Source organism: Hyaena hyaena, unplaced genomic scaffold, assembly GCF_003009895.1.
Source record: "Hyaena hyaena isolate Hyena2069 unplaced genomic scaffold, ASM300989v1 scaffold_16, whole genome shotgun sequence".
Classification (NCBI taxonomy): Eukaryota; Metazoa; Chordata; class Mammalia; order Carnivora; family Hyaenidae; genus Hyaena; species Hyaena hyaena.
The window spans coordinates 2,212,936-2,238,355 of record NW_024080650.1 but is presented as its reverse complement, the minus strand read 5'-3'; the positions used below and the strand labels follow the sequence as shown (position 1 = coordinate 2,238,355).

At 47.1% G+C, this 25,420-nt stretch overlaps 1 protein-coding gene and 1 pseudogene across 1 annotated transcript in view; both read right to left on the bottom strand.

The window, feature by feature from the left end:
• Window positions 1-1,423: 1,423 nt before the first annotated feature.
• Window positions 1,424-25,420, bottom strand: part of CDS2 (CDP-diacylglycerol synthase 2) — a 56,945-nt gene continuing 32,948 nt past the window's right edge. The window contains exons 2-13 of the mRNA XM_039224383.1: window positions 17,963-18,099; window positions 16,665-16,761; window positions 15,835-15,932; window positions 14,503-14,642; window positions 12,738-12,796; window positions 12,013-12,095; window positions 8,969-9,056; window positions 8,394-8,462; window positions 7,358-7,510; window positions 5,068-5,187; window positions 4,241-4,344; window positions 1,424-3,982 (exon numbers count right to left, since the gene is read on the bottom strand). Coding sequence (XP_039080314.1) covers window positions 3,850-3,982; window positions 4,241-4,344; window positions 5,068-5,187; window positions 7,358-7,510; window positions 8,394-8,462; window positions 8,969-9,056; window positions 12,013-12,095; window positions 12,738-12,796; window positions 14,503-14,642; window positions 15,835-15,932; window positions 16,665-16,761; window positions 17,963-18,099 — 1,281 coding nt within the window. The 3' untranslated portion in view covers window positions 1,424-3,849. The remainder of the gene's footprint in view (window positions 3,983-4,240; window positions 4,345-5,067; window positions 5,188-7,357; window positions 7,511-8,393; window positions 8,463-8,968; window positions 9,057-12,012; window positions 12,096-12,737; window positions 12,797-14,502; window positions 14,643-15,834; window positions 15,933-16,664; window positions 16,762-17,962; window positions 18,100-25,420) is intronic.
• On the bottom strand, window positions 19,532-20,093 carry LOC120225872 (annotated as a pseudogene).

The following is a 25,420-nucleotide window of genomic DNA, read 5'->3' as shown; positions in this document are numbered from 1 at the left end:
CCAGTGAGAAAAAAAATAAATACCATAAAAGTGGCTTCAAAGTCTACTTAGGTAAAGTTAAATGTTACATTTCACCCCTTCTAAAAGTAAGAGAGACACTAATTTCAAACATACACCGCAGTATTAGAAACCCAGAATATAGAAAACACCAAGAGTAATACGTTTTAAATATAATTATAAACCAGCTACTAATATGCTCAGAACATGAAACAGGCAAAACTAATAAACATAAACAGGACACAGGCTTCCCTGAGGGGGTAGGGGGAGTTCACTTTTAGAGGAAAACATTCACGTGGACTTTCCCTGCACTGAAGACGGTTAGGGGTAGCATGTGCTCATGAAGGGAAAAGAGCCAGGTGTCCAGTGAGCGGTCGCAAGTAGGGCTCACGGGGAGGAGGCTCAGGCCTGGCCCTCTGCAGGTGCCCCCGGGTCTCCGTGACAGCGTGTCCATCAGCTCCCAGGGGCAGCTCCTGACTTGGCACACAGGCCTCCTCGGGTTGAGGAACAAATTCCAGAATTCCTGGAATTCCAGCAGAATTCCAGGCACACCTACACCACTTTCACAAAAGCAAGCGTAGGGAGCTAGGGCTGATTCCCGTCCTGGCAAGTGAGGTTTGCCTTTGCCCCACCACCCTGGGGGAGCACTCCGCCTGCTCCGGCCCTCAGTGTCCTCACTGGGGCTCTGAGCCCGAGGGCCTCAGAAGGCTGCTGTGAGAAGGTGTTAAGACTCAGAGCAGAAAACAAAAATCTTGGGGCGCCTGGGTGGCTCAGTCGGTTGAGCATCTGACTTTAGCCCAGGTCATGATCTCAGTTTGTGAGTTTGAGGCTCTGTGCTGACACCTCGGAGACTGGAACCTGGAGCCTACTTCGGATTCTCTCTCCCTCTCTCTCTGCCCCTCCCCCTGCTCATGCTCTGTTTCTCTCTCAAAAATAAATGGAAGGGAGGGAGGGAGGGAGGGAGGGAGGGAGGGAGGAAGGAAGGAAGGAAGGAAGGAAGGAAGGAAGGAAGGAAGGAAGGAAGGAAGGAAGGAAGGAAGGAAGGAAGGAAGGAAGGAAGGAAGGAAGGAAGGAAGGAAGGAGGAAGGAAGGAAGGGGGGCCTGGGTGGCTCAGTCGGTTAAATGTCTGACTTCGGCTCAGGTCATGATCTCACAGTCCATGGGTTCGAGCCCCGCATCAGGCTCTGTGCTGAATGCTTGCTCAGGGCCTGGAGCCTGCTTTGGATTCTGTGTCTTCTTCTCTCTCTGACCCTCCCCTACTCACCTTCTGTCTCTGTCTCTCAAAAATAAATAAATGGAAAAAAATTTAAAAAAAAGAAAAGAAAAATCTTGACATCAGGACTGCACAATATTTATGAGGCAAAGACAAGTGGGAAACAAAGCCACACATGGAAGTGAGAAACTGAATTCACAACAAGAGAGAGCATACAGTTTCAGTCACATTTTATTTCTCACACAAAAAATGGATCTGAAGCAAGTTATGCCATTCATTAAGAATGCACAGGTATATGTTAAAATAGTCTCTTGAATCTCATCTGTACAGTGAAATATCTTCAATAAATGGGAGGGAAAAAAAACATTGTGCATATATATAGATATAGATATATAGACACAAGGTGGTGTGGCTTTCTCAGCTACTAGACTAGGAAATTCTTCTTATTTGACCTGAAAGCATGTGAGGAAATCAGAGATAAAATCCAAGCTGAACCTCTGGGCTTCTTGCTTCCCAGGAGCTCTCGTGAGCACCTGGGATACCAGGACCCTCCCACTTGGTGACCACTTCCACAAAGGAATGTGCCAGGCACCTTGATCCCAAAGATGGCCTAACTCAAGAGCTGCCGGGCCCCAGCCACCAAGGACCCCGCGATATGCCCACAATAAGGTGACAGAGACAACCCCTTCTATCTCTGGTCTCAGGAACCAAGTTCATTCTTCAATGTGAAAACTAGATCTGTTACTAATTACCTCCACTGTCTAAGATTTGTGGATGACATCCTGACTCATCTCAAGGACAAGCACTTAGAAACAGCCCAAAAGCTCTTGCCTTTTGGGTGCCCAGGACATGACTCGATACCCACGAGTAGCCTCCGGTGACAAGAACTTGCTCAGTCAGAATATCGGAACACTGGAATTAGGAGAGAGCTCAGAAAACGAGGTCCCATAGAGTGCTATATCCTGCCCGGGGTCATATGGCCACAACGGAAACCCCAAGCAAAAACACGTTTTGTTTTTAAGGGGGCCTTGGATGTGAAAAAGAAAAGCCATGTGCTGAAGTGGAAGTAAAAGCTCATAAGAAAAAGTCACACAGTGACTGAGAGCTATAATGTTGAGGGGTGTCTGCCCTGGGCTGTATGTCAGCCGTCTGGGTGGACTGGGAGCTTTCAGGGAAGCAAGAAGACGGATTTCAACAGAAATGGAACGAATCAGTCGCAGACCAAGGTGACGAAGCACCGCATTTGGCAATGACAACAACCGTGGCACGGAATAAGCAAACACATTTGGGCACCAAGTTCTCTCTCCTAATCACCCTTGCTTGCTGTCCTGACAAAGAACTCATCTTCCCAAAGTCAACCTCATTCCTATAATCAGGCAGGGGAGGGAAAAAAAAGATCACAGTTTAAAAGGAAAAAGGTCCCTCAATGAAATACAAACTACATTTAAACTGGTCACATTATATTTAAAAAAAAAAAAAAAAAAATCTGTGCACTGAATCTTCAAAATAGTCAAACCTCTAATCAGATTAGGTTGTCCGGAGTCATAAGCAGGATTCTGTGGTTTCAGTGAAGAAGTCATGGTACAACTGAAATCACTGCAAGAAATAAGTGATTTTTGAACCACACCTACAGATACGCACTTGCCGGAAGAGTAGTATGTACACAACACAGCAGCTACATGGGTGGTTGGCCAGGCCAAGGGTGTGTGAACTAGAAGCCCCCTGCTCCCTACCTAACAGGAGAGCCCCCAGAAGGATTCAGCAGCAACAAGTCTACAGCACAAATGTGAATGGCATTGTCCCTGAACAGAACACGGTTAGCTGGATCCACCGGAGCCTACAGCCTGTGGGACAGGGCTCGGTTACAGTACATTCTACTGCGTACGTCTGAGATATTACAGTGTGTTCTTTTTTTCAAACTGTTATAAATAATTTCTCGTGCTTTCTGAAAAAAAAATCGAATGCAGCCTCCTTTCAGTCTGTGATGAAGTAAGGTGAACCCATATCATAAAGCAGAGCTTGCGCGCCCCGGGACCTTGTGGGTAGGACGCTCATCTGATTAACAAGCCTGTGTCCATCCAGCCTGATCACCCCAGGCAGCTGTCCCCTCACTCCGGGGCAGGGGTTCTCAAGGGGCCCGCGTGATAGCTCTCCAGTAGCAAAGACATCCAAGCTATGTACCTCTTCTCTGCTGGGGGGCAGCTACAAGGCAGGCGGGGGGGGGGTCCTCTGCATTGGGCAGACAGAGACGAACACCTCCACTCCCCGATGCAGCGCCAAAGCAGAAGCTCTAGCTTGGAAGCTAGAAGCATCAGGCAGACACACCTCAGTGGGCACAACGCTGTCCTCCAGGTTAAAACTTTTGTTTAAAAGACCCAGATGCTCTTAGCCCTGTGACTTCTTTCCAACTCAAAGCTATGGTTTACCCACAACCCAAATCATAAGCACATAGACTGTATATATACAGATTGTTTTTAAAACCCACAAATAAAAAACACTCTACCGAAAAAAAAAAAAGGAAATAAAAGAAAACACTAGTGAGTTGAAGCTTTGTCACCGTCTGAGTCACACCAGCGGGGCCTGTCTTGGGGCCCTGCCCCTCGCTCTCCTCGCTCCTGCTCTCTCGGCCCTGGGGGCCCCTACTCATCCTCCGCGGTGGCTGTCAGCAACCCCTTGTCAGCCAGGTGAGATCTGAGGGTGTTGAAGATGTGCAACTGTTGATCTGGACGCAAGGTCAGGAACTGCTGAATCAGCTTGCTGGGGTTCGGGCCCCTGGAGGGAAACGTGAGGAAACAGCACTGAGTGGGGGCCCAGCGGCTTCTAGGGCCTGATCATCCAAATGGCTGCTGGTTCCCCATGGATTCTCTACTCATGGAGGGCAGGGGGCCTCAAAGAATCCATAAAGAGTAGTGAGTGAAAACTGCATTCATACTGGGATGCTTTTCACTTCAACTAAGGTGTAGCTAGAATTCTAGATTTTCACCACACTCAAAAATCCAACAACTGGCTTCAGATGGAAAGGCACTGTACCTGATAAAACTGGCAATGTACACGTTGACAAAGGTGGCCATCAGATACTGGCAGTCAAAGCGATCCATGATGCCTCCGTGGCCAGGAATGGTATTAGCAAAGTCCTGTTAGGGGCAGGGGAAGGACTGGTAAGCCCGGGCTAGGCCAAGATCAAACCCTGCCCTAAGGTCCCACCTCAGTGCCCAGCTACTGCCCTGAGCAGCTGAGGGCAACAGTAAGTAAGACGTATGGATCCAAATCCAAACACAATCTTATTATAAAATGTTTCTTTTGAATAAAGATACAAGATCTATTAACAAATAAAACTGAAAATCCAACTACAATTGACTCTTGAACAACAGGGGTCTAGACTACATGGCTCCAATTATACGTAATGTTTTTCAGTAAATATAGTAGAGGAATGTAAATGTATTCTCTCTTCCTTATGATTTTCTTCATCACATTTTTTTCTCTAGCTTACTCTGTTGTACGAATATAGTATATGATATATATGACATACAAAATAGGTGTTAATCAACCAGTAATTCTTCTGGTCAACAGTTCCATGTGAGTTTCCTAGCACATGGGAGGACCGGGGGGTGGTGGTGGGGGGATGTCGGTGCCTCTAACTCCTGCATTGTTCAACGGTCAAAACTATACCGAATTTTCTGGGAAAGCAATGTCTTTTTATTTAACCTACCTAAATCTTGCGTGTGGGTGACAAGCACACATTAATAGTCAGGTTTTCTATAGCCTGGTATTTTGAAGTGGGTGGTGGTTGATGGGTTGGGACAGGAGGAGACTGGGCTGGGAGACAGTGAGAAGGACAGAGAAGATGATTTTCCTACTTTGATTTTAAAGGCTCGTTTGAATCCACTTGCAAAGAATCCTCCAAACGGGCCGATGAGCGAGGCAAAAGTGGAGAGGGCGATGCTGTGGATCTGGAAGGGGTACATCCAGACTGTTGTCTGAGAAGAACAAGTGAGATCAGTCATATGCTTGTTGACATAAATAACTCTTTATCCAATAAACTGTATTTTCCCTCCCAAAACAAAATTAGTAAGAAAACTGGATTTTGTTAGTTTGTAAATCTCTAACATCCAGCTTAATGGAGGACGTTAAGTATTATAAATTCAGTCTGTTGCAATATGATGTTTTGGTTGATATATGTGAAGAAAGTCCAGCCTTACACAAATTACACAAATTAGGTGGTTGAAAAAAGGAAGAGTAAGGGCGCCAGGGGTGATCAGTTGGTTAAGTGTCCAACTTCGGCTCAGGTCATGACCTCACAGTTTGTGAGTTTGAGTCCCCTGTCTCAAACTCTGTGTCTCCCCCTCTCTCTGCCCCTTCCCCATGTAGACTCTGTTTCTCTCTCTCAAAAATAAATGTTAAAAAACAATAAAAAAAATTTAAGGGGCACCTGGGTGGCTCAGTAGGTTAAGCGTCCAACTTCTGCTCAGGTCACAATCTCACGGTTTGTGGGTTCAAGCCCCGTGTCGGGCTCTGTGCTGACAGCTAGCTCAGAGCCTAGAGCCTGTCTTCAGGTTCTGTATCTCCCTCTCTCTCTGACCCTCCCCTGCTCATGCTGTCTCTTTCTCTCAAAAATAAATAAAACATTAAGAAAAATTTTTTAAATAAGAAATTTTAAAAAATAAATAATTTTTTCAAAAGAAAAAAGGAAGAGTATTTTAGCACTGTCTTTTCAGATGACATGGTATTCTTCTCTGATACTACATCAGAACTTGACAAGTGGTAGTTTCTTAAAAATTTGTTGAATTTGAGATCCTAGGAATGAAGTTTTTGTACTCTTAGCATTAAAATCCATTGGTCTGTCTTGCACTCTGAATGAATCTTTTATCCACACATGACTGTTGTTAACACCATGAATTGACTACTTAGGAAAGTATAGCTCACTAAGTTATGTAAATCTCCCAAATGCAGACACATTTTGCTATATATAATGTCAAAACACCAGATGTTAAAATCACTATAAAAATCATGCAAAGAATCACAACTCATCAGCAAAGCTGTGACTACTAAGAATCTGTCAAGCTCTGGTGGAAACCCTATTACACTTTCCAAAATACTAATTTTCACTTGGAAGCCAAATTTTATCATTGGTAAAAATCACTGTCAGGTGACAGGTTCACTTTGTTCATCTTTAAGGAAAATGTTTGTCGAATACACACATCTGAAAAACTATAGTTTGTCTACTCTTTTCAAGTAAAAATGATGTGCCTATAAAAAAGCAGCTATATCAGCTCGTAACTCAAACAGGTGCACACGTGCTTTCCTTTTGGTAAGCACTGTACTTCAGTATTTACCAGACATGTTTTATGCATACTTTTCATTTGCGTACACAAGAGTATTACAAAGACACATATTCAAGGATCAGGATTTAATAAAAATGAATAGTTTCAGGGGTGCCTGGGTGGCTCAGTCAGTTAAGCGTCCGACTTCGGCTCAGGTCATGATCTTACAGTTTGTGGGTTTGAGCCCCACATCAGGCTCTGGGCTGACAGCTCGGAGCCTGGAGCCTGCTTCGGATTCTGTGTCTCCCTCGTTCTCTGCCCCTCCCCCACTCACACACACGCGCTTGCTCATGCTCTCTCTGCTTGAAAAATAAACAAACATTAAAAAAAAATTTTTTTTAAGTGAACAGTTTTACTGTTTCATCAAAGACATCTTCAGAAGAACTGGCTTATTCTTCCTGCGTGTGTCTGACACGAAGGATCCAATGACTCAGTCCAGTTCGGGGTCAGTGCCTTCACTCATGCTAAAGCACCAAGCGAGTTTACCCACGACTGCTTGTGCACAGCAAATGTCAACAAAGTAAAACACGAAAATGATGTCATTATATTATCATATTGTCACAAAAATAATCGTGACCTCACAGGCCCCCTGAAAGGATCGCAGGGTCCCCCAGGGAGCCACAGAGCATAGTTTGAGAACCACTGATCTAAACGAGTAGATGTGAGATGAAGTGTCTCCTTCTGTTTTCAGCCTGAACTGACCTGAACAATTCCGTCCTGGGGCTTGCAGCATTGTAGAGGGAGGAAGCTAGTTTTTTCTTTCTTTTATTTTTTGAGGGAATAGTCACTTACTGGGGACAGCTTGCCCTGTGTGAATGGCACGTACCAAGCCGATGACAGACTGGATCACCTCAGGAATGTTGTACTCCTGCAGACGGAAGAGGTCCGAGGGCTCACAGTCCACAGTGAAGCTGTTGGTGTCATTGTTGTACTCCACGGGGCAGACGAAGCATCTGTACCCGGACATCACATAGGACAGCTGAGGATGAAGAGCAGAGACGGGCAGAGAAGACCAGTCCCAGTCATCCTGCCTGGGTGGCAGACACAGGGTCTGGCTGTGTCCCTCACAGTGCCTAGCATCCAGCTCACCGCGAGCTGTCCACTGAAGCAGAGGATCGTATTTCCCCACGTGAGTATTTTGCCTGAATTTGGGGAAAATTTTTGAAAAGAGGTTCACGGCCTGCTGAGGCTTCACACATACTCGCCCAAACGCCCAGGCCAGAATCCAGGACAGACCTGAAAAAATATCTGGACAGAGAACTACAGTCCCCTTTCCTCAGGATCTCTTAATTTAATTCGAATGAGAGGCAGGTTGTCAGGGAGCGATATAGTAAGAGACAACCAGCCCGGAGGAAAATGGAGGAAGAATAATGAAGGGAATCAGCACTGGCTGGACACCCCTGAAAAAGGAGAGAGGTCAGCCTGACGGTCAGAGTAGGGAATGCTCCAGAAAGGGCGGGAAGATCAACCACCTCCAGGCAGGGCACAAATGGGCTGGAGTAACACAGCTCACCTTACCTCCCACTCTGAGCTGCCAATCACTAGATCTTGAAATATCAAATGTGTGGACAAGAACGCTACCTGCTGAGTATCACCATGCCTCGGCATGAGGGAAGTACAGGTGCACACGGCACCGCTCAACTGCCAAGACCCTGTCTGAAATCTGGCAGATAAAGGACAGCTGGCTCTGCCTGGGCCACTTACAGAGAGTGCCATGCTCATGCCCCTTTGCAGGGCAAGGTTACCATTCAGTGGGACAGAGTCCTTGGCCTCGGGAGACAAGCTCTCTAGCCCTGGACAAGTTCTGAAGGTGGGTTGAGGTCTCTGTCCCCTCCCCCTCCCAGGGAGGAACCACCACCTACCAGAAGGCCAAACACCACTGTAGCAAAGAAGCCCCCAATGAAGCCTTCCCAGGTCTTCTTCGGGGACAGCTATGGACAGAGAGCAAATTCTTAACAAAGGTCATTTTGATAACTGGCTTTGGAACAATGATTGTTTAAAACCTTCCTACTATTAAAAAAAAAACCCACTTCATTCTGTTAACCACCTCCCTTTCTAAAACTAACCCTGTGCTTGGTCTCCTTGTTCCTGCCCAGCCTGATATCCCTCAGTTTCCTTTCTGTCCCAGTTAGTCATTCAAATAATTTAATTATATTATAAAATAGTATGCTAATTAAATGACAACACTCAAATTCAGATCGGAGCCCCCAAAGTGCGCCTGTATAGTCTATACAATTATCTTCTCTAGGAGGTCTTTTTTCCTCTTTTCCTTAGAGTTGTCAAATGTCTTATTTTGGCTTTTCTCTTAGACGAAATTATTGCCAGACTTTCTCCAGGATGACATGAAGACATACACACTAGCCAGATTTCTTCTGTGCCGAGCTGATCTACCACCCTTGCCTCACAGTGGTGTTTCATGTTTGGGTGACCCACTTACCTTAATGAGTGGGGTCCGACCAAAGAAGAAGCCAAACATATAGGCCATAATGTCATTACAGATGACGCAAGAGATGGGGACAATGAACCTAGGGAATAAACAGAAGGGGAAATCAACCTCCGAAGATCACAGTACCTCAGATGTTCACAAAATGCTGCCATTGTCACTTCCAGTACCAAAACAACCCCTAAATACTTGTTCTCACACCTAGTACCTGGCACACAATAGGCATTCAAATGTTTACTGAATGACTCCCAAATAAATGGAGGTGCTGTTCTTTAAACTGCCACTTGTTCTTTTTATCTCTACAAAGTAATATATGCACAAGGTAATACAAATTTAAGCCGTAAGGAAAGTTTTCCTTGTTTTCCGTCCCTATCTCCATTCCCCAAAATTACTGCTTTTAATGATTTCTGACTTTTCTTCTCCTAGAGGTCATCTCCATAACTCTATGCAGTATATTTCATAATTTACCTATATTTTAACTGTTTATGACTAGATCTGGCGAGGCCTACCTTGCCTAGCACTCAGCTGAGTGCAGAATCATACCCCATAGCTAGCTATCTTCTTGACCACCCCCCCATCCCCACCATGAAACAAGAGGCTGTTCCTACACCTGTACCATCTTTGTGCCCTCCTCGCTCTCCACTCTCTTGCCAACCCTTTTTAGAATTTTCCTCTATTTAAATTTTTTTTAACGTTTATTTATTTTTGAGAGCGAAAGAGAGCATGAGCAGGGGAGGAGCAGAGAAAGAGGGGGACATAGAACCTAAAGCAGGCTCAAGGCTCTGAGCTGTCAGCACAGAGCCCAACACAGGGCTCGAACCCACGAACCATGAGATCATGACCTGAGCTGAAGTCAGATGCTTAACTGACTGAGCCACCCAGGTGCCCCTCCTCTATTTAAATTTCTGAATTTAACATACATATTCTGTCTCCCTCTCTTTCTGCTTCTCCCCTACTCACACTCTGTCTCTCTCAGTCTCTCAAAAATAAATAAACATTGGGGCACCTGGGTGGCTCAGTCATTTAAGCGTCCGACTTTCGCTCAAGTCCTGATCTCGCGGTTCGTGGGTTCGAGTCCCGCGTCGGGCTCTGTGCTGACTGCCAGCTCAGAGCCTGGAGCCTATTTCAGAGTCTGTATCTCCTTCTCTCTATGACCCTCCCCTGCTCATGCTGTCTCTCTCTCTCCTAGAAATAAATAAAACATTAAAAAAATTTTTTTTAATAAATAAATATTTAAAAAGCTTTTTTTAAAAAATTAATTTAACATACATAAATATCTGACTTCGTGGCCCAGAAACTACAGGCAATATTTTCTGACTTTCTGTATGTTAAGGGAGCATCTGCATCCTCCCAACCCCACACATTATTTACTTTGTCAAGGCTTCTAGCACATATTCTCTGCTCTGCATATTTTCTATGCCTACAATTAAATCTTGTAGTTTCAGTGTGAAAACCAATAGCCAGAGATTTTAATATAATTCACTGTGGAACCAAGTGGCACATTTGGCCCTAAAGATAAGGACTTATCATGAGCCATTCCTCAAAATTACCTGAAACTCTGAAAGGGAAAGACTGTGTGTCTCCCCAGGCCATTATTATCAGTTTTAAACGTAATAATGTCTAAGGCCAACAAATATCTAAGCTAGTCTCTGGTCTACGTACTTTACATGTATTGACTAACTTCTTCCCCAGCAGGTGGGTACTACCATACCCTCATTCTGAGAACTGGAAATAGGCATAGTCTGGGGTCCTCACCACGTCACTTCAATACCCCTACTACAAACTAGGCCCTGCCTTTACCTTTTCACTAAGATCATCTGTTTCCTTAGTCAGCGTGCAGATTTCTAGAAATGCTGATCAATTTCCTGCTGAAACTGCTATGTTTCTGGAATAATGTCTATTAAGTAACAACCATATCATTCTTTTGACACACTGCCAGATTCTATGTGCTAACAAGCTTATTTACAATGGCTTATCTATAATCATTAAAGAAATCTGCATAATATTCTTCTTACCTCCCTATGCTTATTAGCTCTAGTATGAAGGGTGAGATAAAACTCCACAATTATCATTGGTTGTTTTTTTCCCAGGTGTGGATTCTTAGGCAATCCCAAGTTCCTCTAAAGTTACTGATCTTTTCAAATTTTCTTCTTCATGACTTTGGTAGTTTACATTTTGCCAAATCAAGAAATTTTCCTTTAGTTTTTCAAACCTGTTGCTTTACAATCACATTTCCTTTCTTTCTTTAAATATCCATGTACAGGGGCGCCTGGGAGGCTCAGTGGGTTGAGTGTCTAACTGTTGATTTTGGCTCAGGTCATGATCTCATGGTTTGTGGGTTCGAGCCCTGCGTCGAGCTCTGTGCTGACAGTATGGAGCCTGCTTAGGATTCTCTGTCTCCCTCTCTCTCTTTCTCTCTCTCTCCCCATCCCCAACTCTCGTGCGCTCCCTGTCTCAAAATAAACTTAAAAAAAAACTTTAAAAAAATAAATTAATTAAAAATATCCATGTGCTTGTTAGTCTAGAACATTAGTTCTTGGGGCACCTGAGTGGCTCAATCAGTCGAGCATCCGACTTTAGCTCAGGTCCTGATCTCACAGCTTGTGAGTTTGAGTCCCACGTCCAGTTCTGTGCTGGCAGCTCGGAGCCTGGAGCCTGCTTCAGATTCTGTCTCTGTCTCTCTCTGCCCCTCCCCACTTGTGCTCGCTCCCTCTCCCTCTCCCTCTCTCTCTCTAAGATAAATAAACATTAAAAAAAAAAAAAAAGAAAAAAAAAGAACAGTAGTTCTCAAAGTATAGGCCCTGACCAGTGGTAGCAGTATCACCTGCGAGTATATGAGAAATTCAAATTCTCAGTGCTGAATGTACTGAAGCAGAAACTCAGAAGTGGGCTGTGTTGTACTCAGACCGGCAGGGGATTCTGATGTAGCTCAAGGTGAGAACCCCTGGCTTAGATGGTAAGCAAGGGTTCTCAGCCTACCTGTATGTGAGAAAACCCACAAGATCAAACGGAAAATCTCCCTCATTGACATCACTCACCAGATCATTCCTTCAAACAGGTTGTGGATAACAAGGTGTGACTGGGTTACAACAATCAATAATGTCACATGGGTCCAGCCAAACTGCAAAAGAAGATATAGAATACATTTTACCTATATGTTTACCTTGAAAGGAATTGCAAATAACTGCCAATAACAAACAAATAGAAAATTGCTAACAATAACAACGTAGAAAAAATGTCTGCTTCTGTACTCGTCTTATTAGAAGTAAAATGATACAGAGCAGGCATTTGGGGGTAACTTTGCTCCCCAGCTACAATTCCCACCAAAAGTAGGAACCACGGGGCCCACTACGGAGCAAATCTTTCTATGCTCCGAAAGCCTGGGTACGTCTCATTTTCTCAGTGTTTACTGAGTGCTTGGGACACTCAGTGAGGGGATGTTTTCAAGTTGAGAGAGCGAGATAGCCGGTGGGATATTTGCGAGCATTGCCTGAAGCTTCACCTTGAGCCTTACGTGGAGGCCACCTTCAGGTCCAGGGGGAGAGGTTGCTTGGGTGTACATGAAGTAACAGTGACTGGGTCTAGGTGGAAGCAGAGCGGCCTAACTTAAATGGGGACACTCCTTCATGCTCTAGGTTCTAGATGCAAATACAACAGCCCGCATTCCAGAGTTGTGACTAGTCACAGAAAGCATAAAAGGCCTGAGTTTCTGCAGAACTTCCCTTAAGCCAAGAATTCTGACACCCACATACATCTTCCTTACCATGTAGAACTGCAGTCGATAATGTTTCTTGACCAGGCTCAGTACAAACATGCAAAATCCTAGTTTGAGGAGGAGGAAGAGAAGAAAGGGCAAAATGAACCACATGCCACATTATCTCTGTCCTAGTCATTTCCTTTAGACGTGTTAAGTGGCCCTTTGGTCAATTTCCTGGCAGCAGTTAACCGGGCACAATCCCAAAGCCCTGGGGAATAATCTCAGTCATTCCAATGACAGAAGGGAAAATGGACTCCTTTAAGACAGTCAGAGGAAGGCAATATTTTTAAACCTTGCAGACTACATTCTATTTAGAACACTGTTCACCAGATAGGAATGTTTTGATCCTTGAGCAGGGGTCAAAAAACAAAGGTCAAGTCAGCTGCCTGTTTTTACAAATCAAATTTTTTTGGAACACAGTCATGCTAAATTGTTTACACGTCGTCTGGGCTTCTTTCACGCTCAAGGGCAGAACAAAGGAGTTGCAACAAAGACCCTTTATCTGGACCTTTAAGAAAAAGTTTGCTGAGGGGCTCCTGGGTGGCTGAGCCGGTTAAGTGTCTGATTTCGGCTCAGGTCACGATCTCACAGTGTGTGGGTTCGAGTCCCACATCGGGCTCTGTGCTGACTGCCTGGAGCTGGAAGTCTGCTTTAGTTTCTGTGTCCCCTTCTCTCTCTGTCCCACCCCCACTCGTGTGTGAGCGTGCACACTCTCTCTCTCAAAAATAAATATTAAAACAAAAAATTTTTTTTAAAAAGAAAAAGTTTGCTGACTCCTGTCCTAACTTATAGGTCTGGCTAAGGGGGACCCACCTGGTATGGAGTCAAGGTCACTCTTGCTACTCTCACATTGACCCATATGGTAGCAAAACAAACAGGCTATAGCCGCCCACTCACCACCCCCCCCCGGAAAGAAAGAGACTTTTACCCACGAGAGTGCTGGGCCCCTCAAACACAGCCCTGCCCCTCGAATATGGCTATTCTAGACCCCTGACCTCACTCTGTGAGAGGCTGCTCTCAGGGTCGGAGGCATGCTGACTGCTCAATCGCAGACCCCTTGGCGGTGGATTTCCTATTTTACAGCCAGCTGTCATTCACAGAGACAAGTATTGCTATCAAGCGGATCAAAAATAGACCAGATGGAAATTTAGGTCAGAACAAATATCTCATGTGCCTCAAACTGACTTTGAGGACAACTATCAAAAACATGAGCACAAACACTTAAGATGCAGGTAAGACTGAGGTGAGATGGACACAGCGCGTGACTGTTGGTCAACTCCTGATGTAGCTGATTAAACCCTCACAGTACTTCTGCTACTACGAAAGGGACTCAAAGATTAAGCTCCCAGCTCCTGTGAAGCCACAGAGTCTTTTTAAACCCAGGTGGGTAAAACTTCCATCACACTGCCATGTCCCCCATGCACCAATACCCCTAAAGATAGCCGCTTGTTTCTATACCCAGCTTCCTGGGCGCTTTTGATCACACCGCAAAATCTCTGCCAACAGGAGAGTCAGGACGGGGCCATGTTATGCTGTCCTCCAACGGAGGCTGGGACAAAGGTCAGGTGGTACAGACCACAGTCCCCGCAACTACACAAGGCCCCTGGTCCCATTTCTGAGGCAAGAGCTGCTTCGGGGCCCTCAGCTCTGCTGCCCTGCACAGAGTTAACACCATCTGAAAGTGCGTTCACCCAGAAGTCTCCCGACCTCTCCTCCACAGACATCTGAACACAAGACATACACAAGAACCAGTAAACCGCTGAATGCCTACCTATTAGATAGAGAGTAAAGGAGATGAACCGATGGTATTTACTGAGAATCCGCAAAGGCTCCTCTCTTTGGACCAGAGTGAAGAAGTAATCCGTCACGGTTTCCCCATAGAAGAAATAATTTACACACAGTAGAAAGTACCTGTAAATGAAGACAGGTCACTGCTGTGGGGGGCACATGCGTCTGCTCCTTTACAGCGAGGCTGTCAGAAGGTCCCGGGTTCAGAGCGGCAGTCCACCTGCCCCGAGACACCGGCGGCAGCTTGCAGAGCGACAAGCAGACCACAGCTTCCTGTTGACTGGTGACCCCGTTGGTGAGAAGTTCATCTGGGAATTTGTGGCAGCTTCCACTCCCTCTCCATGTATCACAAACTGGGGCCTCAGTGTTTGCTCCTCTTGTCAAGTTTCTACGCCTAATCTAGGCGCACTCAAAGCATGGGACGACCGTCCAGGGTGCGCCTCAGCCTGCCTCCCCACCCTGTTTCCACTGCGCACCTTTCACAATGGTTGACTCTGGCTTTGCCACCCATCTGCTTTGCTCCGGTCTTTCCCAGCCTGGAATATCCTCTTCACCCCATTTTTTCACTGACTGCTCAAATACCACTGCCTTCATAAAACTTTGCATGTCCAAACATGGCATCTGCCTCCCCCACATGTATTTCTATAGTATACAGTATTTGGTCATTTCACTAAGAACCTTCTCCCCCGACCCACCCCGCACTGGGCTTTGAGTCTGCTTGAGATTCTCTCTCTCCTCTCTGTCCCTACCCCACTCATGTGCACATGTGTGTGAGCTCTCTCTCAAAATAAACAAACATTTTTTAAAAATATATGCTAGTCTAGGGGCGCCTGGGTGGCTTAGTCGGTTAAGCGTCCAACTTTCGCTTAGGTCATGATTCGCGGTTCGTGGGTTCGAGCCCCGCGTCAGGCTCTGTGCTGACTGCCAGCTCAGAGCCTGGAGCCTGTTTCAGTCTGTGACTCCCTCTCTCTCTGACCCTCCCCTGCTCACGCTGTCTCTCTCTCTCTCCTAGAAATAAATAAAACATAAAAAAAATAAAAAAAAAAAATATGCTAGTCTAGAAGTGGGGGCCACTGTGCGAAATCTGACAGATCCAAATACCAAAGCTCATGAATGCAGCCAGTGTGCAAAATTCCAGGCCCCAGGTTAACTATCAAACATTCCTCACAAGCCAGCCATCTAAAATACCTGGGTCTCAAAGGTACGATGTGAGCTGGTGGCCATCACTCCCCGCCCACCCACCGTGACTGTAAATACCCAGCACAAAACACTTTTCATCCAAATGGTGGGGCCCCTGCCGGGCTAGAGGGCTTACCAGCTGAGGGTTCTGAACCAGGGCAGGTCATAGGAGTGGTAGACGTTGTAGCCAATAGTGATAATCTCATGGAAACACTTAATCTGAACACACATCACCTGCAAGACACAAAGAATCCAAATACTTGCTAATTCCCCAGTTCTTACCATCTTTGGAACCAGAAACCCATACCCACGTCATGGGCCTTCAAGAAAAACGATAACATTTAAGAATGTCAGTCCTCCAGGGACTCTGCTCTCCTCCTCACTCTCCCTTTCACCGCCCCACTTGGCAATGCAGTCCCTTATGTCACCCAGAGTCAGTGCAATAAACACAACCCCTGAAGCTTCAATTAACTTGTTATTGTTGCACCTCCCTGGATTCAACCTCTTCCCTTTTGACTTTGAATAGGAATACCTGAAAAGCCCCAACTGCTTTGCTCAGCAGTCAGCCTCTAGTCATCTGACCCTGCCCATGACAGTGGGAAGACTGCTATAGCAGTGCTGAGGACTGGGATTTTTAAATGAAAGTCCTAAGCCCCAGCGTGAGGCCCTAGGAAAACCAAAAACAAAACCGAGAGTCACACAGAGTCACAGCTGGGATCACAGTTAAATCAAATGGCTGAAAGAATAGTATCAAATTTTTAAATGAGGAGACAGCTTTAACCACACACCACTGGTCTATCCCAACACCCCTCTGGTTGTCTCCAAAAAGGGGAGAAGTCACAGATGTTGTAAAAGGCAGACGTGGTCTGAGGGGCCAGGACCGCCACGGATTCCCAGAACCAACCCCAAACCCCGTACTCAAGATTAAATTAGAGAAAATTAAAGCAGCACACAAATGGCACTTACAATGATCATTAAAACCATTGGTCCCAAGTAAATGATGATGAAAAAAAATGCAATCATGGCCAAAGTCAGGATGCCTCTCACCCACCAGTTCTTCCATCTAAGAGAAGAGGGAAAGGAGAAAACTTGTTAGGAGCCCAGAAAGAAGCAAAGCACAAACCCAAGGGGGATGGCTCTTTCTGGCAGGAGAGGTCAGTCCCTTCCAGGAACACCTCCTTCACCTTGACAGAGGTACCAGCCACAGGCTGGCAGAAGCAGGGCCAATAGAGCCGTTACCTCACTCCCAACAGACTCAGCAGGTGCTTCACGGCAAATAGAAAAATTCACCAAGCTTCTGTCTGAACAAAGGAATCAGGCAAAAATCCCGAGAGAAATGTGGTACCTACCTCTGTATCTATTCGGATGGCTTCTAGGACTCCCTATCCAAAGAAAAAACTATGCATATTTTTTCTGCAGCAGAATTCTACATCACTCTGCCCCTACATCATTATGGTGGTAACAACATTAACCAGCGATAATAGCCATCACAAATATGCATCTGGCACTTTTACAAGGACTTTGCATGTATTAATTCATTTAACTCAACACTAGTAGCCTTTACAGATGAAGAAATGACGTGGTTAAACTGACAACGGAATCCTGCGAGCCTAGCTCTAGAACCCAAGCCCTTGACCACAGTACAACCTTTCAAAGAGAAATGTGCATGGGAGACACACATAGAAACACTTTTAGATAATGTTTTGGGGTCTTCTAGTTTGTGTTTTTAGTCTACCCACATAGCTGGTGTTGGAGGACCAGAGTCTCAAGGGACCGACATTTTAACCCCAGAGTCACTCAAGTTGAGATTTCTTACTTTGCCCGGGAGAATCTAAGGAATGTCCACAATGGATGTGTGGGAGAGGGAAAACTAAACTTTGACCTTGAAACCTGGGCTCCTCTGTGGAAAGCAGCCTGCCCATTAGTCACAAAGCCCCTCACATGCTGTGGCAGCAACCTTGCACACCACCACTCCTTTGTCCACACTCCTCCTCCTTGAGCTACTGCACCTCCCAGCCCAGCCTATATATAGCACCCAAGGGCCAGATCTAGTTGCTGTTAAGCGCTAGACTGCATTCAGTGGAGCCCTGAGCAGAAGCAGGGAGACTGTGGCCACTGTGAATGAGCAGGCCCACCCTGCACACTTTAACAGAAGTGGGCTCGTGCCCAGATGACTGCAGGCTGTCTGAGGGCTCCGGGTCTCCCATGGCACTTGGACCCAGTGTGATACCCCCACGGGCATCTGCATCATTAAGTCAGGTTACCTTGAAGACAGGTTGGAAAGGGCCCTGTTGAGGACCTCTGGGGTATCGTCTGCAGAGGTTGATAAAGGAACAGCTTCCGCTCGGCTCTCACTGTCCGAAGCAGTCTCTCCATCTACCTTTACTTCTGACTCTGATTCCTACATGGCAGAAAAGGAGATGAAAGGTTAAAAAAAAAAAAAAATTGCCTAGTAGCATTCCGAGAAGCACATGTATATCATAGGAGATCTGAGGGAAAAGACCCCCAACAGGGCTTGAGGAGCTAGCACAGTCAGGTGACAGAGCAGATGGGCCTCACAGCGAGCCCAACACTGTTCTGACACGTGCTGAGGCGGCCGGCTCTGCTGCACCACGGGGAGGGGGATGAGGAACAGCACAATCTGCTCGATCTCCCCTGCTTTTCTGGGGGCAGGGGAAGGAACAGTCCAGAAACGGGAGAAAGGGGCTCTTTTGTATCCAAAGAATGCAAAAGGAGTGAGGTCTGAATTTCATCAGGACCTCCTTCCTGATTCTTGATAAGCCCTTGCTGCCAGGCTTATTACTTATAAGAGTTCGGCTGCTGGCACCCAGGAAAATATACCCATCTCTGAAAACCCCTCTCTGCCAACACCTAAATCATGCACGTACAGTCCTGCTCTGCCACAACATGCCACAACATGAGAGCCACCAGAGCGGCCACAGAGCCAGGCTCTCAGAGAAAGGCTAGATGTGCGGGTTGTCGCCCCCCGACCTGACTCCCCAAAGTCCACAGTGTTACTTCCAGACTTCACCAGGGCACCCCACGAGGACAGCCCCAACTGCTGTAGAAGCCACACAGTATTGCTTATTAGAGTCAAGTCTTCACCAGGACTGGTATGCCATTGTCCTTTCCCTGTCACCCGGCCCTGGGCAAGGGCAGACCCTGCGATGTCACGCTGGCCAAGTCAGGAACTCACCCTGCTTGCCATCCCTCTGAGGGGACTGGAGCCATGCCGGCAACAGGCTCTCTATCCAAAGTGTCAAGGAGCAGGCTCCTTGGAATATAGGGACCCTACTGCTATGCAGAATATTTATCTTATGGAAATTTAGAATCATTGCTGTGAGAAGAGGTGGACGAGAAATCCTATCACTTCCAATTAGAAAGAGTCTAACAATACTGCTTCCTATTTGCAGGGCCCTCAACAGTTGTAGTAAGGTTTCCCATACCTCTGAACCTCACAGTTCTGGAAGGAAGGGAAAGGAGACAGGAAGATGCCTATTTACAAATGAAGAAACAGGAGCTCTGAGAAGTTCAATGGCTGGCCCCAAATCTCCTATTCATCCAGGTCTCCTGACTTCGAGGTGTTCATCCCACTAGATTTTCTTTTATTTAAGTATCTTGGAATCCATTTTTTTTTCCTGACACCTGACACTATTAGCAAGGAACCTTGGTTTGGGGATGGGGGAAGCTGGGCTAGACAAGAATCCCCTATCTCGGGGGATTTCCTGGACATGGGGCATTCCTCCCTGCAGATTTTGAGGAAACACCTTCATGGGTGAAACTGCCAGAGGGCAGCGCTGTGACTGCCAGGCAGTAGGGCTAGGAGGGGCACCCTAGGCACAGATGGGCCCCTGGAACAGCATGGGTTCGACATCAGGCTTGAGGTCGATGGTTGGAAAGGGGTGGCTGTACTGAGCACAGGCATACCATCTGGGCTCACCAGGAACTTCTTGAAGTTCCAGGAGACTTTGTTGCAGCACACAGGAGACCAGGCGATGACCCTAGGGTTGGTCATGAGTGCAGTGGTGACGTCACTGGGGGCAGGCAGAGCCTCCTGCAGGAAGGTGAAGAGGGGTATGCCTGCACGCCATTCACCTCACACTTCTCACAAAGGTGGGGCTCGAACCCACCGCTGGCTCAGATGTACTTGAGGGAATTCAGGATCTTTTCGTTCTTGGCCTGCACAGGAAGCCGCTGCAGCTCGTTCATCTGGGTGTAGTCCCAGACCAGCAGCATGCCTTAGAGCGATACCACATTCTCAATGAGTAGCACCTTGGCCTACAGGGCACCTAGGCTAACGGGCTCCCCACTGGCCAGTGTGCTAAGAGAGTGGACAGGGAGCGCTGGCCACAGCCGCAAGGTACAAGAATGAGGACCTCCGGCCAGGGACCCCATTTTATTTTTTCGTAAAAAATTCAGAATGAAGTAAACTAGAAATGGCAAAAGGCTATTTCACCACCTCTTCAAAGATTTCTTTAAAAAAAATTTTTTTTAATGTTTATTTTTGAGAGAGAGACAGAGCACGAGCAGGGGAGGAGCCGAGAGAGGGGGAGACAGAATCTGACGCAGGCTCCAGGCTCTGAGCTGTCAGCACAGAGCCCAACGTGGGGCTCAAACCCACAAACCACAAGACCATGACCCGAGGCGAAGTGGGACGCTTAACTGACTGAGCCACCCACATGCCCCCAAAGATATCTTTATACATGTGTGCAAGCACGAAACCAGTCACATATATTTCTTAAGTTGAATAATTTTAATTTCCCTAGTAAGTATATGAAATTGAACACCATTTCATATGTTCATCGGTCATTTGGGTTATCTTCTTTTGTAAAGTGTCTATCAAGTTGTTGACCACTTTTCTACTGAGTTTTCTGCCTTCCTTTGGATTTGTAGTAGCGTGCCATACATTTCAACCAAGTACACTGTGTCACTACTATGTTCTTCTCTAAGCCCATCCCCCATCCCAGCCATTCCTTCTCTGGGCACTGGCCACCATGGGGACTTATGGGGAGATTTTTTTTTTAACTGTTATTCCCTAAAGACGAGGACCACCTTTTCCTCATGACCTCTCCGTGCCTGGTAGAGAGATGGAAAGGATGGAAAAATGGAGGGAGGAAGCCAGGAAGTAATTCCAGGTGTGGTAAAAAGCTACCCAGCCCCTGACCTGGGGGAAATAGCTATTTCTAAATTAACTCACAACTGTGGTAATACCACAACATAGAGGCCCTTCACTAGTGTGGAGACTGCTGATAAGAGACAGCTGGTGGGGCGCCTGGGTGGTTCTGGCTGGTTAAGCATCTGACTCTTGATGTCAGCTCAGGTCATGATCCCCCAGGTCATGGAATCGAGCCCCACCTCAGGCTCTCACCTGATAAGAGCCTGCTTGGGATGCTCTCTTTCTGCCCCTCCTCTACTCATGCTTTCTCTCTCAAAATAAATAAAAATTTTTAACTTAAAAAAAAAAAAAAGACAGCTGGCTTTGGTAAAGGACCTAGAGATGGTCTCCTCAGTAGGATCTGAGGGAAGGAGCCATAGCTTCTGATGGGAAGGTCACTGGTCCCTACTCTGCCACAGCTGAGCCTGGTGGTTTTCAACAAATCACACAGGTGCCTCTGTGCTTCAGTGTCCTCACCTTGTAAAAGGGGGCCAGGAAAGGTCCTTGCTGCAAGGGTTCCCTAAAGAGATACAGCCAAACTCCCACTCAGGAGAGATTCTGAAACAGGGCAGTGCCTCCGGGATCACCCTCTCCAGTTAGACTGAAGACGGAGGCATTCAGAAAAGCTTTCCATTCTTTATGTTAACATTAACGCCCACATCTCAGCAGCAACCATCAACGACAGGAAGCTATGATGCTGCAGTATCATCCAGATCGGACCCCAAACCGAGGAGCTTCTGCACGTGAGCACCTGGGCTCCACCAAGGCCGCCCACAGATGCTCACTCACCAGGAGCATCCGGAAGCCACAGGGACAGAGCTGGAGCCCAGCAAGGGGAAAGGGCACGCATCCGGGCGCAAGCACATGTGCAAACACACATGCCCCAGCACAAGGCTATTTTTAACTTATCCATCCTGTTGTCAAGGAGACTCACAAAGGCTGCTGGTCTCCCCAGGCAAGGAAGGGCAGGAAGGAGCCCTGGCAGAGCCCCCGCAAGGAGGGGAGAGAATCTTGGGTGCTGAGTCTCTCTGGACCTCCCATGCCCTTTTATGAGCATTAGCCCAGCACTGTGTCCTGTAATACAGCCCTGACTCCCCTCCTTCCTTGCTCGAAGGGGTCAGGTGCAGAGAGGTACCCTGAGGCAGAAAGCAGAACATGGGTTAGCTGTTTTGGTTTTTCTGTTTGTTTTTTTAATTTTTATGTCTTTATTTTATTTTGAGAGACAGAGACAGAGTGAGCGGGGGAGAGGCAGACAGAGAAGGAGACACGGAATCTGAAGCAGGCTCCAGGCTCTGTGCTGATAGCACAGAGCCTGACACAGGGCTCGAACCCACGGACTGTGAGATCATGACCTGAGCCGAAGTCGGATGCTTAACGCCCCAGGAGTTAGCTGTTAATTAACAGTTATTACAAGATGTCAGGGAGCCTGAGATGAACAATTAAGAAACGAAGTAAATAGAGGCGCCTGTGTGCCTCCATTGGTTAAGTGGTCGACTCTTGATTTCAGCTCAGGTCATGATATCATGGTTTGTGAGTTCAAGCCCCACATCGGGTTCTGCTCTGCCAGTGCAGAGGCTGCTTGGGATTCTCTCCTCCTCTCTCTCTCTCAAAATAAACAAACATTTTTTAAAAAGAAAGAAAAGGAGCAAATGCCCTGAAGGAACAAGCCTGAAAGAGATTAACTTTCTAGGTTTTACCTGCCCCTTAAGCAAGTAACCCCAGGGTCCTAGGCCTCACCCCAGGCCACTGAATAAGCATCCCCAGAGCCCTTACCTGGAGGCACCCTCTCAGCAGGAGACCAGAACCTGCCCAGACAACCACTCTCTCACAACCTGCAACAGGACCCAACACGGCAGAAGGGCAGATCCTGTGCCAAGGGGCAAGGGCACAGCCTAGAAACACATGGACAGCGAGGGAGCAAGAGAGCCAGCTCTTCAGGCTTCTGAACCCAAGTCTCCACCCCCCTTCCCCACCCACCCAGGTGTAGATGCGCAAGAGAGCAAGCCGAGGGAAAGAAGCTGCAGAGAACTTGGAGGCTTAGTATTCTGGCTCCTTTGTTGACCCAATGAACTAATGAAATCTACTTGACGTACCACAGACCAAGGCATCCAGACTGCACTGAGAGTGTGACAGAACCCCCCTGCCTCCCCAGTGGCCCCCATTCTGGCCCTCTCCAGACAAGGAGAGCAGCACGGAGAGACCTGAAGCTTTGTGGCTTCACGCTGTATCAGCCTGGCACCTCCCCCCCCCCTTCCTTTTCAACCCAAGGGCCCAGATCAAAGGCTAAATGGAGAACAGCCTATCTCTCGGATTCTATTTCAATCAACAGCCATCCTCTAGGGGCCATGAGCCATTCCCCAAGGGGCCTATGATGCTGATGTAAACAGGAAGCAAAAGAATGTTTCAAAAGGAAAGAAAAAAGCTCCCTCCCCAGGCCCTTCTGGTTCACTTAGACCCTGGAGGGAAAGCAGAAAGTCTGTCTGATGACTGACAGAATGTCCTGGGTACCAAGGGCTCAGCTAAGGCCTGTTGACATTTTTGGAGAAATTCACACTCCGAAGCAACCCCAGCCCTGACCAGAGGTTCAAAACAGCACAGCACAGAAGCCTTTTTTCAACAGAACACAAGGGCAGTGAGGGAAGGAGGGCCTGGGGGGAGCTGTGGGGTGGGAGGGGAAGCTCCTAGTGGCTGAGGGTGGCGTTTCCTGGCCTGGGGAGGGACCTGAAATCCTAGAACTCATTCTCATTGTTATTCTCTAAATAGAAAACCCTAGTCTTCCCACTCCCTCCTAATTCCCAGTATTTCCTGAAGGCCTGCCTTGGGCTTACCAAAGCTTACTAGGCAGCGTCCTTTTGAGGCTCCCTTTTGGTGTCAGGGCCCACCCTCTGACGTTGTTCTCAAGACTCCACAGTGACACCCACAAGCAGTGATGGTCAGAGCTTGACCAATGAATAAATAAATGAATGAATGAATGAATGAATGAATGAAAGGGTAGCTATGGCCAAGCTAAACAGGAGCCCTTGACATTGTATCGACCAGGCTCCAGGCAGAAGGTACTCATCCTACCTCACACCCCATTTCTTTACCAGATGCCAACTCCGTTTTGTACCTTGCTAAAGAAAACGTATTAATATTCTGTTCATGTTTGGCCACGAGGAGCAAAAAAACTAGGGAAAGAAACTAAGTGGTACTAGCCACTAGGCTCGTTCTTCTCTTTCATTTTCAGGGAAATTCCATTAAAAGGTAGTGCTCTGGGGCATCTGGGTGGCTCAGAGTTCGAGCCCCCCGTTGGGCTCTGTGCTGACAGCTCAGAGCCTGGAGCCTGCTTCCGATTCTGTCTCCGTCTCTCTGCCCCTCCCCCGCCAGCACTCTGTCTCACTAGCTCGCTGGCTCTCAAAAATAAGCATCAAAAAATTAAAAAAAAAAAAAGTAGTGCTCAGTGCACTGGCTGGTTGTTCTTCTAACCACTCTGCCCTTTCCACTGGCAGTGCATTCCAATTCCTAAGTTTCATTTGCTCAGCGACTCCAAGCTCACCACAAACTAGGTTTTGCACTGCTTTACATGCGAATCACAAACTTTGCCCTAGGAAGAAAGTCATCAGGCTGGATCTAACTTTTCGGCTAAATATTGGGCTTGCCATCTTTTTCAACCCTGTGGCAGCTGCCACGGTAATCTGTTCCCCCGCTCACAGACACATCCCCAGGAAAGAAACTATCAGAGACCGGTTTATCCTCAATATCAGAGACCTAAGTGTCCCTCTCACTGAGAGAGCCAAGTAAGGGGGGGGGGGGTGATGTGGGTGTGTGGTGTTAAGAGCGAGTATTTCTAGCTTTTTCTAATGTTAATCCTAGTTGATAAGGTCAATTGTTTGAACCAAAGACCAAGAAAGAGGAGCCCTACTCAGAAAGTTCACAACCATCCCCAGTATGGCTATCCCCTGTCCTCCAAAGACCTCACATCAATAATATGATCTATGGAAAATGCATTCAGCTATCCCAGATGGACTGCTTCACCTAAAGTACCTCTACAGGTGACTGCACTCCAGACCAAAGGCCTGCAGAGAAAGGACATGGAAGAATGTGTTCATGGGAGACTCAGCTTTTAAAAATTTTTTTGAATATTTAGAGAGAGAGAGAGAATGAATGAATAGGGGAGGGGCAGAGAGAGAGGGAGACACAGAATCCAAAGCAGGCTCCAGGCTCTGAGCTGTCAGCACAAAGCCTGATGAAGGGCTAGAACTCACGAACTGTGAGATCATGACCTGAGCCAAAGTTGGGCGCTTAACCGACTGAGCCACCCAGGTGACCTGAGGCTCAGCTTTTTAAAACCTGACTCTGGCTATGAACCAGTGCACCTCCAGACAACATTGTTTACAAGGGGCTACAGGGGCCTTTGCAGAGAACACATCGCTGACGGCCAGGGGACAGACAGGGCTCCCTCAGAAGGACAGTCATTCCCAGGACAGCTGCACCGCGATACACTTGGCCAAGTATGCACCATCCCCTTTGCTACCGTCTCCTCTGAGACTTCACACCATTGACCTCTCTCCCTCCTTTCTGGGTCCTC